The sequence below is a fragment of the Fundulus heteroclitus genome, chromosome 18 (assembly GCF_011125445.2).
Source record: "Fundulus heteroclitus isolate FHET01 chromosome 18, MU-UCD_Fhet_4.1, whole genome shotgun sequence".
Classification (NCBI taxonomy): Eukaryota; Metazoa; Chordata; class Actinopteri; order Cyprinodontiformes; family Fundulidae; genus Fundulus; species Fundulus heteroclitus.
The window spans coordinates 10170371-10191579 of NC_046378.1; the positions used below are offsets into that span (position 1 = coordinate 10170371).

At 37.9% G+C, this 21209-nt stretch overlaps 1 protein-coding gene across 9 annotated transcripts in view; it reads left to right on the forward strand.

The window, feature by feature from the left end:
- kirrel3b (kirre like nephrin family adhesion molecule 3b) overlaps positions 1-10566 on the forward strand; it is a 196964-nt gene extending 186398 nt beyond the window's left edge. For all 9 annotated transcript variants that reach the window (XM_036150046.1, XM_036150047.1, XM_036150049.1 and 6 more), the window contains one exon: positions 3926-10566. In XM_036150046.1, coding sequence (XP_036005939.1) covers positions 3926-4387 — 462 coding nt within the window. In that variant the 3' untranslated portion in view covers positions 4388-10566. The remainder of the gene's footprint in view (positions 1-3925) is intronic.
- Positions 10567-21209: the final 10643 nt, after the last annotated feature.

A 21209-nucleotide genomic window follows, 5' to 3' on the forward strand; every position in this document is an offset into this window, starting at 1 on the left:
CTGTGCTTAGCCAGTCATTTGACTCAAGTTTATTTAACCACCATGCACAGTGAGAAGGATGATAATGGGATTGAAAAATGTCCAAAGCTCACTATTAGAGAACTGCAGCAAAGGGTGGTATCCTGGACACTAAGGCTCCATAACTTATTCAAAGAATTTTTAACAAATCTTAAATAGCGCCAATAATTTAGAGGAGTACTCTATTTATTGGTCAGAACATTGAAACAGATCCTGTTTTGGGCTATTTATATAATATAAATATTACATTATAATTTGAAAAGAATTATAGAAAACGGACCTTTTCCCTAACTCATAATGTTCTGAAATTATACTGGGCAGCATGGACACAGATTTATATTTACTTTAAGCAAACGTTTAAAAAAAACCCTCTTTTTGCTCCCTTTATGACTTGCTTCAATCAAATCCAAATGCCTACATGTTACCTTATCTTCTGTAACCAGTCAGGTTACGACGTTCCTCTCAATCTAATCTACTTAGCCAGCTCCACTATGAGCCTGATTTCAATCTCATCAGCACTAAATAGGCAGTGACACTATCTGCAAGTGAGGAAAACAAACTGTGACTTGCATCTCGGGTTGAGCCCTCCTCGTGGCAGCTAAAAAAGAAACAGAAAGCTAAATTTAGAAACTTGATATATGAGTCTGACCTCTGGTACCTCATCCAAGTGTTTGATCAGTGAGACCCACTGTATACTAGGTGTATCCATCTTTTGATATCGAGTACTCTGCTTCATCTTTTTGGAGTTTACATTCAGGCTGTGTGTATTTTTGTGTATGTATCTATCTATCTATCTATCTATCTATCTATCTATCTATCTATCTATCTATCTATCTATCTATCTATCTATCTATCTATCTATCTATCTATATATATATATATATATATATATAGTCAAAATGTACATATCCGACCAATTGCGTCATTTATGTGTTTTCAGATAAATTCCTGCTGATCTTTAAAAATACAAAAAAGCCTATTGTTGCTATGCACAATATAATTTTTATACTGATGCTTAGATATTCATAGATCTGTTGAATTTTACACAGCCCCTCAAAAAAGTGGTTGTCATGTAAACAGATTTCACCATCTGTTTCTTTTACTTTTGACTTGCCTTCTGGTCAGATAGAAAAGTAAATAAGATATAACACACATATAACACATTACAAAGCCCCATATCACCATCACCTATCCAGAGGTAAATTTTTCCACATCTCCTAAACATGTTATTGTTGCAATCTGTGCTAAGACACAGATAGATGGCAATACATATATTGACATTCATTTGTTGGGGCTGCTGGTGGGACAGCTCCTTATGGGTAGTAAATATTTTTCTAACCTTCTGTTGCCATGTAACAAATATACAATGCCAAGTCTATTAACTGTGCCCTTAATGGACTTAAAATCCTGACCATGGAACTCAGGGTGACATAGAAAAGTAAAGAAAAAAATGGAAAAGGCACAAAGTTGAAACTTTTCATTCTTTGAAGATGTTCAGCATAATAATGCCTTTCGCATATTACATTTTCCACCTTGTAACTAATTTTCCCCAAACTAAGTTTTTAGTTAAATATAGAATGACTCAGGGTCGCATACTAAGAACATTTCTAATTCTGATACCATTGCTGAAAATAGTGATGACGACATTATGATAACCTCACATCTTTTGACTTTTTTATTTCTTTACCACTGTTCTCTTTGAGTTTTAGTCTTTCAGTCACTGAAAATAAACATTAGCCGTGCGCATTAAGGGCAGCTAGAGTCCAATCAACTGGCCAAATTATATTAATAATATGCAGAGCAAGAATGCGTGAAATCTGAAACATTTTGCCACAATAGATTGAGTCCACACAGTCTCTCACAACTGTGATTGTGTGCAGCTCTACTATATGTATCAAGAGGGCCTCTATTTAAGTGTTTTAAGAATCTTCAATAAGCATTTGTGCAAGGGGTGCAAACAGAAAACCTCATTTTGTAAAATATCAGTATTAGTGTGGACTGTGCCTCAGAATGAGGGCAATATATGAGTGAATTCAAGCCATCTTAAAACAGCTCCAACCTTAAAATTTTCCTCCTCATTTTACAGACCTTAACAAAATTATCACGTGTTATTAGGTGCTTATTTCCTTAGAAGTGCAGGTATTCATACTGTGGATTGTATCGGCTTATAATCTGTAACACACTTCCTGTGAAACACGTTCAGCAAGGCTGGCAAGTATGTCCATCTGGTGTAGCCATTTATAGGTAGACCCTCAATGTGCAGATTGTGACATAGTAAGACAAAAGCTATATGTTTATGTTCTCCCTTTTTCTAAACCAGTTTTAGAAATGAAGGGATTGCCACAAAAACAAACTAGTCAAGCATATAAAGAAGAAGGAAGAAATATGGAACCAGCCATGCCTTTCAAAGATGTTAGAGGTTCTGTGGTTTCATTAATCGGAGGTGCTACAAATGTTCTAAAGCTACATGTTAAAGGTGATGTAGGTGGCGTCCATTAACTCTACACGATGTCACTCAAGTCTTTCATAGACATACAAATTCCATTCTGTTGATTTTCCCTTTTGTCCATTTGCTTGCTGTCGCTGGCTCCCTGAAGTGTGCTTCTGTTGTGTTTGCCTGCTTACCTGCTGCTGCCTCGGGGGCCAGATTTTTTGATCCTCCTTAATGACAGCGTGCATGAGGCGAGAGCAGACCGAGCAAGAGATAAAGGCCAGACGCAAACAATCTCCCTGTCTGCTGTCAGATAATGACAAGCATAACGAGGATCCTCTCAGGTCGTCTCTCCCATTATGAGCTGCCTTCTTTTGGGATTCGAAGCCACACTCGCTGTGCTTGACATTCACATCCATTCACACGGGAAGATGAAAAAAAAGCACACATGCCCCCGGCTGGACCCTTAGAAACAACACAATGCAGACAAACAAGTGGCACAGCTGTAACCACAGAAGCAGTTCCAATGCTGACATGGAATTACAGACTCTGCAATCCATTAAGGTTTAATTAAAGCCGCTATGTATGTGAACTTGGCAGTGGCACGGACGCCACACCAAGCCAAGGCCTAATTAGTGAGGAACGTAGACTCAAGGTGAGAGAAGTAGTTCACCAAACCTTCACACCAAGGTTCATCCGCGCTTTCTTTGACGTGCAACAGGATTTTACTTTGCCTTGCTTTGTTTGAGGAATACGTAGAGAATGTCTGGGCTTGGCTCTAGCCGTGTCTTATGGTGTGTTCCTTTTGCCTTGGAGGTCGGAACTCAGAAGTTGCAGATTACGTCATCTCCGCCTTTTCGCATTCCAGTTTCCCTTCGTTAGACAGTAGAAGCCATGAACGCTCGCAATGTTGTTAAAACGATAACAATGACAATAATGCTGTTCTAGGCGGTATTTTGTGCAAATAAACAAAGCTGAAACATCCCGTCTGATGAACACTGAAAGGTAGCACCTGTATGACTGACTAAATGTTACATGTACGAATGATGCAAACAGTCAATGTATGAGGTGTTACTCAACGTTGCTGTAAGTAGCAGCCATCACGGATGCCGATGTCAGGTATCCTGGGGCACCAAGTTTCCTACTCGTAATACCGACTTAGGGGGTTGTTCCAGTTAAATTTTACGAACCGGAGGGGGACAATCCCAATTACCAAGGACGAAAGGAACACTTTATTGTCTTCAAGAAGAATTTTTGTATATAAATATACATTTTAGAGATGTAAAATGCCATTTACATGTGGATGAGAGGCTTAACCGCATAAAAATTTATCTGCTTTTGCAGATACCCAGCTAAGTGTGGACTAGGCCTAAAAGTGAACAAGGAAGTAAAAAATTGCACTAGTTAACCTACTACAAAAGAAAGGCTCTCATGTATTTAAAAAAATGTTTTTCTTTTCTTTGCTGTCTTCAATAGGACCCTACAAATGGCTATTACAGTGTCAACACCTTCAAGGAGCACCACACCCCTACGATGACAGGGAATCAGACCGCCGAGGCGAGGAATCCCACCAACACCGGTACGCTCGGCAAGCAACGAGTGCCAACAGGGATGTCCTTCACCAACATCTACTCCACTCTAGGGGCAGGCCCAAACCGCCTGTACGACTACGGCCAGCGCTTCGTGTTGGGCATGGGCAGCAGCTCCATTGAGCTCTGCGAGCGGGAGTTCCAGCGTGGCTCGCTCAGCGACTCCAGCTCTTTCATTGACACGCAGTGTGACAGCAGCATCAGCAGCTACAGTAAGCCGGATGGCTATGTGCAGTTCGACAAAGACAGCAAGGCATCTGCCTCTTCCTCTTCCCACTACTCGCAGTCCTCCTCACAGAACTCGGACCTCACCCGGCCCCTCCAGAAGCGCATGCAGACCCACGTCTGACCTTCAGAGAGGGACGGTGTTTGAATGAGGAGCAACAAGCAGACAGGATTGTAAAACTGTTAGAGATTCCACCTGCAGGAGCCCCTGAGATACCAGTGTTCGAAGTCTTTCCTACGGATGCTGAAACAACAACTGGGCCTAATGCACCTTGTAACTTCTTTAGACATCAAAATGTCCCCAAAAATGAATCAAGAAGCCTTATATTTCCTTTATGCTAAGATCATCGACTCCCCCACCACACCCATCCAAAAAAAAACAGATGTGCCACAGAGAGCTTATTTGCCAACACAGACTCTACACCTTTGGAATTAGAACTCGCAATACTTGATTTATACATTCAGATTGTTAAGGGATCAGAGAGCAGGATTTCAAGGCTTTGTGTGACAATCAGTTCTGCTGGCGTGGACCAAATTTGCTTTCTGAAGATTGTTATACAGAAGAAAAGCGAGCATTCGGCGCGGCGCTCTGCACCAACTGCCAGACAATAAGAGAAAGCCAACAGCCTGCTTCCCTCTTGTAGTTTGAAGCACAACAATGAATGTGCATGCTATGTTCTATTTGTTAAAGCTATAACTTTGCAACACTTCTACCTAGCTCCTTCAAACACTTTGTCAGGTTAAGTTGTTGTAGGCGGAGGAAAACCTTCCCAACGTGTCGGCAGACATCGAACAGAACGCGTGTCCCCCACCAACCCCTTCTGTATCCGAGCCGCACAGCTAAGCAGATAAAGAGGAGCTTGTTTTCACTTTGACACTGCGATAAAGGAAAATCAGTGTACATATGTGACTGAAATTTATTTTATAACATCTAATTGTTTGACTCTTATTTTCCACATGGATTAAGCTGAATTATTCACGAGCGCCTCTTCATGACCATATCTATTTTGCCTTGAGGGTCTGTTTGAACTGGGTCAGTGCTAACCTACCAAGTGAGCTACACAAACGCTATCAGCTTTCCGGCTTATGTGGAGCTGCGTCCGACATGGTTTTCCGATACCAAATCCAATTCCGAGGCACATGAAAGAAGAAAGCTCACAAATTGCGACATTTGTCAGTTTCTCCTTCTAAACCTACAGATCATCAACAACACTGATGAATAAAAGGTAAACCTCACATTTCAGCTACTTGTCTGAATATCGCATCATTATTGTCGGCATCAATGTTGAGAGAGGCTTAGTTCATCCTGACTGTACGTATACCTACATGTGATTATGCTGGGTGGACACAACAAACAGATATACAGACATTTTTTTGTGTTTGTTTTTCTGCTTTTATTTTGGCTATAACGATAATGGTGGAAAGCTAAAGCCTGTTTTCCTCTCTTCTGTATGAGACATATTTTATGCAGTAGCTACCCAATTACTGATGTTGTACTCAACTTTCAGCCACTGAAACCCTAACTTTAAACCAAACTCTGAAGTGAACTTGTTGGCAAACCTCATTATAATCATGCTTTTTAAGGGGCTTTGTGTGAAAAAAAAAACAAGTTGTTGACCAGGGAGTATTTTTTGAAGTACTGGACCCTGGGAATTCCAACACCCAATAAGCCAAAGCTAATCATCAAATCTATTTCTTTCTAACCAGATCTAACACAATCAACTTTGTTGTTTACTGTGGTGTTAAAGCAGACTGCATAAGGTGTCATGCATGATGCCTTGCAAAAGGATTCACCCCACTTTAAAAAATTATTCATGTTTCTTTCACTTAAAAACTATTGGTTTCAATGTATTTCATTGGGATTTTATGTGATAAACCATAATAAAGTAGATATAAATGTGGAACTGAAGATAAAGAACACATAGTTTGCATAGTTTCCTACAACTAAAATTGCAGGGGAAAAAATGTGGCTTGCATTTGTATTCAGCCTCTCTCAGTCAATATTTTGAGAACTGTCTGTACCTCAGTTATAGTTTCAACCTGATTTAGGTCTAGACGTCTACTGAACCATTCTAATGCATTAATTTGCTTTTATTTAAATCACTCTGTTGCAACTCTGGCTATGTGTCCTGTCATCTTGCTAAAAGGTCAACTTCTTTTATTTTTTCCAGAATCATCCTATAGTTAGCTCCATCCATCTTCCTATCAATTCTGACAAAATTCTGTTTTCCTGCTGAAGAAAATCCTCTTCAAATGGTGACGCTGCCAACATATTCTTCTGTGGCGATAGTGTATTCAGCGTGATGTCCAGTTTTTGTTTTCCTTTTTGCATATAGGCCAGAAAGTTCAGCTTTGGTGTCATCTTAGCAGAGCACCTTCTTCTACAGTGCTATTAAAACACAGACTGGAAGAGTCTATTTTCTGAACAGCTGATTTCTGAAGGCAATTGATGGCAAGGGATTTTTTATTAAGGGGTGTAAAGAGGACTGAATATAAATAGAAAATATAAACAAAAAATTAAAAAATCTTTTCATTGTTTTATGCACAAAAACCTCTGGAAACTATTTCCTTTATTACTCCACTTCACAGTTATGTATTGTTTTGACCTATAATAAAAAAGCCCAATAAAGTACAACAAAGGTAGTTTTTTATAATGAGACAATAAGTTCAAGGGGTATGAATATTTTACAAGACGCTGTGTATTGTGCAGTACATCACATCTGATGCAAACATACAAGCTCTTCCTGTTTCCCTGCACTTGAGAGGTTTGCTCTGGTTTTACTTTAATACATTTGTTTTAATTCTCCCTGTATTCTAAGAGATAAACTCCTAGAATTCCAGGAACAACAAAAACCATCATATGACTAAAACGCTTTTGCAGGATATATTCTCTGTAAAAAAAACAAAATGCGGCAAATACTACTACAGAATATAAATGGGGTTCAGGAATGTCTTATCTAATCAAGTTTATTCTGTACTTAGCTTGTCTTGCTGCAGTCAGTTCAGTGGGATGATCCTGTGTGAGTCTGAAACTTCCAAATTATGAACCACGAAGCACTGTTTTTGAGCAGACGCAAGTTCTTATTGTAAGCACTTTACACATGATCATATCCAAGGTATTTGAATGAGGTTTTTCCACTTGAGTGGCAGTAGTTTGGACTAATTTTACAAATGGATTGGTGCCCATTGTATGGCTTAGGAGGAAAAGCTCTGTTTCAATGCTGATAATCCTGCTCGGTACTTAGCAGACTGTATATAAATCGCTAATACTGTCTTTCTCTGTATATATATTTATATATAGATATATAAATATATTCTTTTTTTTATCTTATTTTTTTCCTGGCTTTTCTTTTCTATTTCACTCAGATTTCTCTACAGCACATTAGAGCTCAACAAACATATGGCATGAAAATGGCACAGTGAGACAATAATTTTCTCTTTGTTTCCTTTCCAAAAATTTCATCAAATCACACTGTCCACTCAGAGGAGCAGTTTTCTCCTTCGGAAAGATCTCAGCCGGCAGACCCCACACTCTGTGCACTGACCACACATGAGGTTATAAAATGAGTTTAGCCATGGACCTCTTTAAAGTGAGCTCTAGTAAGAGGTTATTAGGCTGGCAGCCCTGGAGAGAAATGTCCAGATGCTTATCATTCAGCACCATGATAACTGTCAAGTATGTCTGTGTAATTTAAATTTTTTAGCAAATTTTTAGCTATTCATTCTTTTCAGTACTTAGCAGTACAAGATTGTTTTGTTTTTGTCTTTTTTTTGTTGTTGCTTTTTATCTCAAAATTAGTAGTTGCAATTAAAAGGGTTGCTCAGCAGAATGGATTTTGATTTTAGTGTCTTCTAGGTCTGGATAAGTGTCAAACCGAGTAGGGACACATATTTGTATTTCCAAACATTATTCCCAGCCATTGTCTAAATGTCACCCATCTATCTAATTCCCGTTGTGTTTTTTGCAGTTTCTAAAGCCAATTTCTTTTTATCAAACTTAAAATAAAATTGGCAAGGATTTATGTGAAACGTCAGGAAATTTGAGTCTGAAAACGTATGAAATCTTCACCAGAAGAAGGTAAAGAAACAATAAAATACAGTAACTATTGTGATCTATATATCTAGCTAGACATACGTGGCTTTCATCTATATTATCTGCATATGTTTTGAAGTCTTTTATCACACAAGTGTACTAAATCTGTCGGAGCCCAGATTTCTAGCAACTTTCTGCCCAAGAATGGGACAACTTTGCTGTCCTCTATGAACTACAGCTTCTGCGCTGATCCAAACCTAATACATTTTCACAGTCCAACGAATCTGCACGCTGCACAGCAAACAGATAAATATTTGATAGGCCTGCCTTCTGTCTCATTCACCCCCAAATGGCAACCGCTATGGTGGGCATGGGAGTACTACAGCAATCGAATGCCATGTTGTTCCCTTGAAATCGAAGCCCATGTTGGGGAACTACGTGTGCCCCATTCACCTGTGAATAGCTCACTGGCTGGTGCTGGCGCCGGCTGTTTGCCTGGCTGTGAGCGGCACACAGATGCCAGGACATAACAGATGATTAAACACAGAGACCCGGAACAATTACAAGGGGTTGCTGCCCTTTCGTGATAAAACAGGACAAACCTCTCAGAGCGTATGGATGCAGGGTAGTCCATTATTCAGGTATGCTAAGGAGAAGCCTCTAATAACTCTTTTAAAGTGGAAGTCTGAGCTCATTACGCTGCAAAGTGAAACGTGTTAACTGCACTACATAGTCCAAATAAACTACACACAAAGCAAAACGAAATATAGAGCATTACCACGACAAAAATCTTTCCATTGATTGGAAACCAAATCTCATCGTCTAATCTCTCTCTCTGTGTATGATGAGTGTTAATGTCAGTGCTGGAGCCCATTAGAGCAGGTGCCATTTGAGACATCAAACTGATCTTCATAAGCCTTTTTTGAACTCTGTAAATTCTTTCTGTCTTTTTCTCTCCCTCTTTTTCCTACAAATCAATACTGTGTTATTACTGTTAGAAAATACAAGCTTAAGACTGACACTAAAATTGTATCTTCAGTTAATCCTTGGATTTTTTTTTTTTGTTTTAGCCTCAGACCACCCTGGTAATGAGTTGGGTTTGGGTTGAAATGTGAAAGGGTCACAGAAAAAGCCTCTGAAAAGCAAGTCAAATGAGTCCAGTTCTCTGCGATTGGTTCAGGTGATTTGCTGTCCTGATGATGACAAGAGGTGTCATTTGTTACACTACACAAGGTTAGGTGAAGTACCCACGGTCATGGTAAAAAGACAGTGGGACCTCTTTCAGTTCTAAGGTTGTAACTTCTGATCGGGTCTTAACTTGGTTCTGAAAGTATTTAGAGCTAGACTGAAGTGTACCCAAATTCCATCATTTTATTGTTTTTTTTTTATATCATTGTCATATGTTATTTATTAAACAAAAATAAAGCCAAAATATGAAGGTGAAAATCTATGTACCCAAGGTATGTACATAACACATTAAACCCTATAATTTAAAGGGTATGAACATTCTTCTTACCATGAATATACTTTATAGCAGTGGTGGTTTTTGATGTGGGAAGCATGGCTTACCTCCATAGGTGGCATTGTTTTTGGGAATGACACAGGTGATCAAAGTTAAAAGGTTGTGTCCCTTGAGCACCAGAAGAGTTTTCTGGCTCTTATTCCATGTTCAAGTCAATCAGGACTGAGACACCCTGTACTGAGTTTTTTAAAAAAAAGCAAGCACAGTGAAATACTGTGGGTCACTAATGACAAATTAGGAAGTGCTTTGCGGCAACAACTTGATCTCTAAATCGAATGGCTTTTTTGGTGTTTTGTAAGGATTGTAGTCCGTTTTGGACAATCTCTCAGAAAAAAATGTAAAAATGACTGGACTAAATTGTTCTACACTAGATTACAATGAACAGCAATTCTTTAAAACAGAGTGTTCGATTCATGACAACTTTATTCTGATTTTGAATTCACAAAAAAGACCTGAGGATGATGTGGGGCGGTAGAGAAAGATGGACTCGTCAATTCAACCAAGAATCACAACTGCTTTAGAGGGTAGTTTCAGAAAATGTATAAATAACCATTCACGTACAATAACTTTGATAAGACGACAACCTGTAAATGCTTTTGGGTCAACCATTATTTCTAGGCAGTGGCTGTCATCTATCTGTAAAAAGAAAATAAATTGAAAAACGGTTGTATTTTAACTGTACTGTTCTGTGACTCCTTGATGCTTTTGCTCTGTATATTTGGAAATAAAACTGATGTTTGAGTTTGTGTTTCTCTTCTCTGGTCTCTGTCATTCAGGATGCCACTGGTGGATATTACAACCACAATTCAGTTTCGCAAAATTAAACTTCCCATTTATAGGAATTAAGGATTATAACATTTAAACTTCCCAAAAAAATAAAATAAAAATTAATTAAAGAATGATTAAGCCAGTTGTTCTGTTATATATTAGATTTTAGTATTTTTACTTGTGTTTTCCAGGTTAGAGTCATGTATTGTTAAAACTATTAAATTATACATTGTTTAGGGAAAAAAATAAAATCGTTAAAAGCCAACAAAGAGAAGACAGAAAAATGCATTACAGCCACATGCAACACACAACAAAAGAAAGACAAACAAATAACCTACTCCAGCACATGCTCTATTTATTGACTTCTCTCAAATTTGAAGAACTGACTACAAACTCAAGGCAAATTTCTTTCTATAGTACATTCCAGTGACAAGCCAATTAAAGGTTTTGTGCAAGAACAGACCATCAGAAAATAAAAACACAGAGAAAAGTACTTTACAGAGACATAATAAAGGCAGGTAAAGAGAACTGGCTACAAATTGAAACGAATGATGTGTCAGTTAACAGTTAAGTAGAACCAAAGGCAACTCGAAACAAATAGGGTTTTAACCTTGATTTAAAATAACTTAGGGTTTCAGCACTTTTACAGTTTTCTGGGAGTTTGTTCTAGATAAGCGGAGCATACAAAAAAAATTTTGCTTCTCCATGTTTTGTTCTTGTGTATGCAAAGTAGAAGCCCCGAGTGGTCAGTAGGCAAAAAGCATAAAGATGTTTGTCTTATAATCCAACAAAATTCATGTAGGTACTCTTTAATAAGTTCAGATCCAAAGCAAAGTGACACGTTGGCTGCTCAGCTCGAATAAAGCTACTGGCAAACATATTTGCAACAAACAAGCCTTAACTCAATAATGGAGACAAGCATAAATCCCTCTGACTCATAGTCAGATCAAACAGATAAAAACCAGAAACAAAATTGTCCATTGTACCTCATTATCAAAGAAATTAGCATTGTTTAGGGTCATTAACAAAAGATTGTAGGCATACAGTGTCTTTTATTTTGCTTGTAAGTTGTAAACACACCTACTATAATGGATCTGTACATTGCATGTTGCTTTGAACCTGAAAATCCAATATGGCACCCTACAACATGACGTGTTAGAACCCCTGCAATACACCACACAGGTTTCTTTGGCTTTTAATTTTTTTTGTCTTGTTTTTTCAAAATGACCAAAAAAAGAGAGAGAAAATCTAGAGTTTTGTTGCAGGGATCTAAGAGGCTTAAACTGATAGTTCAGATAGTTAGAATTGGTGTAATAATTGTTAATGGTGCCCTTATTTGCAGTAGACAGACCTTAAATTGCCATGAGTGTGTAGATACAGTGTCAAAGTGATGATTTGCTAACAGGTAGTCTTACAACCCCCCTGATATTGGCAAGTTATTAAACTAGAGCCTACTTATTATTATTATTATTATTATTATTATTATTATTATTATTATTATTATTATTATTATTATTATTATTATTATTATTATTATTAATGGATAATAACCATTTTACTTTGATTAAAGACCCTTCTTAAGTTTGGAGCTGTTTTGTGAGCTGAACAACATCCCTAGAGTTCAATGACTACGACCACACCACAAATATATGAGATCAAATGTTTATTGAAGAAAGGAGTTAAGTGGATGGGTGGACAGGAGGTGAGGATTGTGCCCAGTTGAAACCTGCAATGAATTGAAGAGAATAAGGAATGAGGAAACAGAGATGAGGGGTGTGGGGTTAAGAGGAGGTAGAGGGATGAAGTGAGAAGAGGTTTCAGGTAAGTAGGGTTGAGAGAATGTGACAGACTGTAGACGTGTTTACATCAATGTTTTTTTATGTACATTTTGATGTATATTAGACATTATTGAAATGGCAAAATGCGAAAGAACTTCCTTAATTGTGCAAAAATGTTGCTACACCCTCATCAGGTGTTTTTGGCTTTTGCATAACAGAGTTGATATGCTAAATGGAAGATGGAAACACGTTTTCCAACTAAGTTCTGACATAGCGAACATTTACCTCACTACTGATCAGCCGCTCCCGTTTACTGCCGTCTTCCCGGATATTTCCATAATGCGCATATAATTGCCTGGAACATTGCCAATACCAATTAACATGACAACAATTACAACTTGCCCCACAGCAACACATTCATGAAAGCCTCCTTTCTTTTCATTTGTTAGACCTGTAATCCATATTAGTCTGCAACCTCTACTTCCTGTTTATTACAGCCATGTGCACCATTAACTTCTGATGAAATTATGGTTTGTGGAGCCTGGTTAATTCACCCAAACTAGTAGATGGAATTCATACTTTCTTTTTTGTGACATTATAAAAAAGTCGCTCAAAATGTGCATGACAAGTGGATGGAAATATTACATGTGAAGGTTAGGTGAACTGAGTACAAGTAAACATCTGGGTAATTAGAGGTGTGGTTGATGTGCTTCCTTGCTTCTGAACCCAAGTTAACATTTGAACTTGTCTGCTGTATCAATCTATATAAACTGCTGCAACTCATCAGTCAGCTCTAAATCCACAAAAAAATGGTAATTTTCATCAGAGGCAATATAGTCCCATGCTATTAAAGATCTCACTAACAGTTAATGATGAGGACTGATACAGCCGGAAGCTTCCCACTGTGCGATTTTAAAAGAAACAAGCTTAACAACCATAATTTATGAAAATGTAGACATTCAGTAACCACTGACATTCAACTGTACCCAGCAGATATATTTTATATTTAAGTCATTGGGGGTCTGTCTGGTTAACTGTTAGCCTTCATCCTTCCCTTCATGTCCACAAATTTATTTTTCTGCCCTTGTCCCTTTGCCTTTAATACTATTTCGAAAATGACTGACTGAGGATTTCTTCACCTTTCAGAAAAACTCACTTTGACATTATCTTCTTTTTGATTGATAGGAAAATTACTTACAATATCTTCACATAAATTTACTTCAGAAATTCTCAATTATTCTTTTTGCAAACAAATAATATTTCTCTAAATATTTCTCCAAACTACCTGACTGAAAATAAGTCCTAATGCAGCAAAAAAATCCAAATAAAAACTTTGAAAGACCTTCAGAAAGCCTGCAGAGCTATTGATCAACAGCATAGTAAAAGATTAAAATAAAGTCGGGCTCCCATTGGAAAAAAATTTAAAAGCAAAGCAGGGATGAATCAAACTTTTCCACAGTAGTATGTATTCTTTTGGTAGCACTGAAAATTAAAGATAAGGGAAACGCATGTATTGTTTCTGCAAAATCACAGCATCGTTTAGGCTTACATTTAAACACATTTAAATTGCATTTTTAGTTTTGCAATACTTTATGTGAAACTGGGCCCTCCTTGTGCTTCACCTGCAACATTCTGCAGGAACAGCAACGATGCCATAATCAGTTTTTTCAAACATTTTCTGTCTCAAGGTTTATTTCCACGGCAGTTGGCAAAAGCAGAGACATTGCTGTTTATTCACTTCTCCCCCTGCCACTTCCTAGGGCAGTCAGCAGATTTACCCTATTACATTTACATGCAGACCTTTAATCCATTGATAGCACCATCCAAGTCTCTCTTCTAACTAAATGAACTCACATAAACACTGTAGCTCTTCTCAAGTACTGGCTACGGTCTTACAGAGCTGAAACTTAAAAGTGATTTGAATTCCCTCATGCATATAGTCAATACAATGCTAGGGCAATTAGTCTTAGCTGGATTAATCTACTTGCAGTCAGCAGCAGAGAGATGTGGCAGTCTAGTCAGCATCAGAAACAATTCTCTGATTTGTAAACACAGCATGGCCTCGGAAAGAAAGAAACAAGCTTTTTCCTTGTGACACATCAAACTAGCATCCAAAGCAGACAAAGAACGGACTCTGCCAGGATAAGGTAGCCTCAAAGCAAGTGCTACAGCCAATTTAGCCTCGATATTAGGAATCCATCTGCCAACAACATGATTTCCCTGGAAAAAGTTCCAAAAGAAGGGGGGAAAAAAACGTCTGTGTTTTCCAAACATTACACAAATAGTGCCATTTGCGATGGATTTGACTAATCACCGAGCTCCAACTCATTACTGAACTGATTCGGCACAGACATTTGCCTACATTATCACTTTAAACACTCTCCTTGGAACTAGTTACTGGAAGGCACTAATTATTCAATTGGGCCTTCCTTGACAAAAACAGCAAGCCTGTGGATATCCCTGTGGCTTTCACCTACTCTAAAGGATCCAAGTTGGGAATAACAATGGCACATAAAATACTCTCTCTCTTTTCCGATAAGCACCTATCACAACTTACTCTGTCGTGAACTACATTGGTAGACAATTGCATTTAAAACTAATACAACAGAGGCACACATATAGTGTAAATAGCAGGTGCGTATGATAAGCCAAGCATTATACAAAAATTTTCCATTGGCAGATATTTACTGGGTGAGAAGTAAAATATGGAGCAGCAGGTACGTGAATGAAATGTCAAAACCATTACTAAAATCCATTCAACAACAAAAAAAACATGTTCTTTTCATTATTTTGTTATGTGTCAGCCAGCATTCACATTCAGAAAATTGTTGTGTTTTCTCTCTGCTCACAGAGTTTGATTAGGTTGTCATTCAAACTTGGTTATAGTACCCACAATGTAAACCATACGGTTTAACAGCAAGCAGAAAAGAGGAGCTGACTGACACGTTAAAGCAAATTTCCATACTGCTGCTCCCTTGATGTAATTGCCAATGAAATTCCTTCTTTAGAGTAATTTGTTTTTTCAAAGGACAGGTGTTCTGGCAGAAAACTCACTCAACCAACATGTGTATCTCAGCATAATATAAGATGTCAAAGAAGACTGAGAAAAGAAGTGTATAACATGCACCACTAATTGCACAACATGTCAGTTTTTTCCTTCCAACATCTAAACTATTGAGCATATATTAAACAGAATGGATGTCCATACCTGCCTTAGCTGTAAAAAAATTTCTTTTTTTAAAATATAAGATTCTAAGATCTTTGTGTGACTCAATCTATTTCCCACGTGAGTCACATATCGGTGCTATTTTGGTGTAAAATCTGTACTTGTGTTTTTTAACTCACAAATAACAGTAAACACCAGAACTAGTGAAAGTAATTTAAACTTAACACTATCATAAATGCAATATTAGCTTCATTAAATGGTAATAGGTGATTTTTTAAAAACATTTCTTGTTTGTGCATTGTTCAAGATCTACGCAAAATGCATCACGATAAAATTCTTTATATTGTAAGAACTTAGAATTATGACCATTGTTGTGTCATTACGCACTGTTTGAAGTTATTTAATGTTTAATAAATAACTCTCTGTCTGTTAGGTATTGTCTGGTGAATATCAGCCCAAATAGCTGATATTAGGACAATAGTTGAAAGGAATGATTTGAGCACTGGCATTCTTTTAACAACAAGCTCTGCACACATATAGCATAAAGTAGTGACAACTTCTCTCAAGTTCAAGAATGTATTAACAGAAATAAAATGATCATCCAGAGAACATCAATATATAATGCTGTTTATTTGAATTAACATCACATTTCAATCAACAAATCCTCTCTATAATAGGCTAGTGAAACTAAAACTACAAAGCAAAAACAAGATAAAAAGAAGCTAAGAAACTATGTACACACAAAAGGACAAAATAAAGATAGTTGAAAACCATCATCAGAATGATTCAGTGAATCATGGTTCACAGCAGATCCAAATTAGAGAACCAAAGACATCTTAAAGAATGTGGAGTGAGGTTAAATGAGTTTAACTAATTTATAACAACTTTTGGTATGTGTTTCAACCCATTCAACCCATGCAAATCTGAGTTAGACAAAACAGTATTTGAGGAAATAACATTTTAAAGGCATACTATGCAACATTTTTCAGTTAATTAATGTGTTCCATACCGTTTTGGATGATTAAATGAGTCATTTCAGGTCGAACAAAGGTTTTCTCGGCCGCCCTGGTGGTCTGTGGGGGAAATACCGCACTTGCAATTGCAAGAGCCCTCGGCCCGCACACACAGGCTCAGAAGTCTCGTGCAAGACCGCGAGAGTCGGCTGCGGCTGCGGCTTGGCGAGGCGGCGGCGGTAGCGTCTCGCCAACATAAAAAAAAAAATTATAATAATAATAATAAAACTGGCGAGGCGGCGGCGGCTTGGCGAGGCGGCCGCAGTGGCGGCGGCGGCTTGGCGAGGTGGCCGCCGCGGCCGCCTCGCCAAGATAGCGCTGCGGGAAGCCCGATGTTGATACTTTCACTGTGTTAGTCATTGTTTGTACTGCCGTTTTTTCCACTTTTCGTTGCGTTCGCCTGTCTGCTAAGCTCAAAACAACCGCGCCTGGCTTGACGGAGAAACCAGAACAGCTGAGCATCTTTACGACAGTGCACTTTTACTTTCGCCCTCTGGGGGGAGCCTCGCTGGAAAATGAACCCCGGTTGCATAGTATACCTTTAAAGAATGATTTGCTCAGTGAAAATCATTGCCTTTAGGCCACTTAATTGTATCAATGTAATTATTTCTCCAAGAAAAAAAAATTATTTGATGTGGTAACTTGAAAGGGGGGCGCTAGGGGGCGCTGTAAGCAGATGATCGACTGGATAACACAGGACGGAGCACTTCCTACGGCCATTGTTTGCGCTAGCTTGAGTTCACTTAACCACCATTAAATCGACATTAATGCTCCCTATTAATGCTGTAATAACACTCATAGCATTATAGACCAATGACAGATCTAAACGTACGTACAGACATTATTTTTAAAAACGAATCTTAGTTGCATTTGCTAGGGCCGTGGCTGTAAGCTAGTAGCAGACGCTAGTAGCAGACGCTAGTAGCAGACGCTAGTAGCAGACATTTGGCGCTAATTATAAAAATCCAATCATAATGGCGCACTTGAGTCACATCTGGTGTGAGCCACCAGAACTGACAAAGGCTCCTAGATATGTATTGAAACCTTTTCAGAAAGAACTAAGCAAGAGTCCTGTCGCCTCTGATTTAAGCCTGTTTGGCATAGCAAAGCACTTCCTGTGACAATATTGACTGTTTATTGTATGTCGGCTTGAAGAAGCAAAACAGACTCAGCAGATGGTAAATAACAATAGAACAAAGAAAACCAGACATTTTACCAAAACACTCGAGTCTGTGTCTGGTGCATTTTTTGGTTGAAACTTGATTGTTTGTCACTCAGTGAAATAACACGAAGTAGAGTAGAAGGTAGAGTAGCCAATGTCCTCTGTATGAAGCAGGAAGCTTGAAAACCTGTCCCGCATTGTTAGGGCCATGAGTGCTTCATCCTGATCAACGCAGAGGACTAGTGGTGGGGTAACTTTCCTGGCAAAGGGATGTGAGTTCTGCTTCACAACCTCCAAGCGACCAAGATGTCTCTCTGCACAGGCATGTCCTTTGTGCAAAATGATAAGGAAATTGCATAATTAAATCAGTCATGAGCTTCTTGACTGTTTTTGATACTGTAAGGGATACCACCTTCAACATGCAAAAGCTAGACAGAAACATTCACCCATGAAAACATACATGCATGTTCTTGGTTTGGGAGCCCACCATTGTACCTGGCTCTGTTGGGATGAATTGACTAGGATAATAATAATAATAATAATAATAATAATAATAAAAATAATAATAATAATTAAAATAAGAAAAAGGGGGTTTCCAGGATATGTTGTTTTATTTATTTATGTATTTACAAATTCCAAGCTAACCACCAAATAATGGAGTTTTAATAAAGTAGAGGTGTCCATACCCTGCCAGAGGAAATGCCTCAAGCAACTGATGGCACAACCACCTTCTAATTACAGGCATGTCAGACTGAATATTACATAGAAAGTGACTGTCTTTACCATGACATTTCTAATGTTCTCATGGTAATTTTTTCCAAGCAACCCCACCCACCCCTTAAAAAATATTACATTTATTCACGAAGACTCACTTATCTAAATAAAAGGGCAAGTGTGCGGTCGTATACAGAGCATACTGGGGAGAAAACATAAGGTTTTATTGAAAAAGCTGGATGTAGAACAATCAAAGACAATGGTGCGACCATTGTCTTTTACACATAAGTGTTATCACAGCTTTAATCTAGAGAACACTTTGTTGACGCTGTGATAACACTTCTGTGTAAAATAAAGGTTTTACACAGCAAAGCAGTTACTCTTAAATATAATTTTATTTATATAGCGGAAATTCACAACAGACACTTTACAAAGTCAAATTCAATCAAATCATATAGATTGGTCAAAATGTTTCCTATCTAAGGAAACCCAATAGATTGCATCAAGTCTTGACAAGCAGCATTCACTCCTCATGAAAGAGCGTAAAGCCACAGGGACAGTCGTCTGCATTGTTGATGGATTTGCAGCAATCCCTCATACTGAGCAAGCATGAAGCGACAGTGGAGAGGAAAACTCCCCTTTAACAGGAAGGAAAACCTCCATCAGAATGAGGCTCAGTGTGAAAGGCGATCTGCCTCGACCGACTGAGGCTAGAGAAGACAGAGCAGAGACACAAAAGCACAGAAGCAAACATTAATCCAGGAATTATTTCTATGTTATATGGTAATAGCAGATCTGCCTCCCTGGATGATGTCACAACTAACAGAACGCCAGACCAGGTTTACCTACTATGAAGAAAACAATGACAGAGAACAAAACGTTATAGCAGCACAACTGTAGAGGTAGCTCAGGGTAACATAAGCCACTCTATCTATAAGCTTTGTCAAAAAGGAAAGTTTTAAGCTTAGTCTTAAAAGTAGACAGGGTGTCTACTTTTTTGGCCTCACGGACCAAAACTGGGAGTTGGTTCCACAGGAGAGGAACCTGATAACTAAAGGATCTGCCCCCCATTCTACTTTTAGAGACTCTAGGAACCACCAGCAGACCTGCAGTCTGAGAGCCAAGTGCTCTGTTAGGAACATACGGGGTAATCAGAGCTCTGATATATGATGGAGCTTGATTATTAAGGGCTTTATACCTGAGAAGGAGAATTACAAATTGGATTCTTGATTTAACAGGGAGCCAATGAAGGGAAGATAAAATAGGAGAAATATGATCCCTCTTGTTAATTTTCATCAGAACTCTAGGTGCAGCATTTTGGATCAGCTGAAAGCTTCAAACTGCATTTTGTGGACTTCCTGATAGTAAAGAATTACAATAGTCCAGCTTTGAAGTAAAAAATGCATGGAGTAGTTTTTCAGCGTCACTCATGGAAAAAATATTTCTAATTTTGGTATTATTCCACAGGTGGAAAAAGGAAACCCTGGAAACCTGTTTAACATGTCATTGAAATGACATGACATAACAGCAAGTCTTTTTACTTTATTACCAGAGGCCAATTTAATGCCATCCAGATTCAGTGATTGATTGGTGGTAACCAGGTCACTACCACATAGTTGTCGACAGTGTAGAAATGTTTGCCCTAACATTACAGAAATAAATCCATGTTGCATTGTACTTTTATACCAAACACTGTTTTGTCTGTGAACCAACAACAGAAAAAAAGCAGACCTTCGAAGCTCCAAGAAGCTCCAAGAGAGCAGGAGCTTTGTTATTATCCAAGACATAGGCCAACTTGAAAAGGGAATTTCACACAAAAACAATACATTAATAAACATATATCATAAATAAAATACACATGGATACAATTGAAATAGTTATGCATCATCCATTCCTCTTGTGCTGGAAAAAGGGTAAAGGCTGTTGCCTTTATCCTCTGGTTCACTTGGTCATCTGTCAGGCTTGATGTTAGACCGGGAACTGGGTCACATGGCCTAGAAAGGACAGACTGAGGAGAACATTTGTATGGTTAATAAGTTACTTTGGACTGTCTACACCTAATTTTTCCTGTAAAAAATGGCAATGTGCTCACAAGATAAAAATATAATTTTAAATTTGATACGCATAAAGGGGCAGAGGAAAATGCATGAATATGTATGTTGGGGTGTTGGGGTACATAAAAATGTACATATACATTGAATAGCACCATATGGCCATCAACATTCAATTTTTTTTCTTCCATTTTCTTACTTTGTTGTAATGTGTCATCTGCTGCTGGTGATGACAGTCCAGCTGTGCCTTTTGTGAAATGAAAACAGAACAGAGCTATAATCGCTTGAAATAAACAGATAAACTTAACCACAAAGAAAAAAATTACGTTTTTAAATTAGGAAAAATTATATTACCTATGACTATTTGCCTATTCTTATGCAGGTGGACATCCATACCCACTGTTTTCTGGATACTGGTTTTAGTTTAATTGTATTGTTTATTGTATATATATATATATATATATATATATATATATATATATATATATATATATATATATATATATATATATATATATAATGAATATGAATAAAATATGTGGTTATGAATTTATAAGCTACTCTTAGGGATTTGGTCTGATCACTTTCTTAGCAGCAAGGGCATTTACAAATGTTTAAAAAGTGGAAAATGTAAAGCTTTATCCATGTAAAATATGGAGAGTAAAATAGAATCGGCAAGTTAATACATCTAAATGCACACATTTCTTAGATTCTAACATTTATTTAATTTTACATTTCA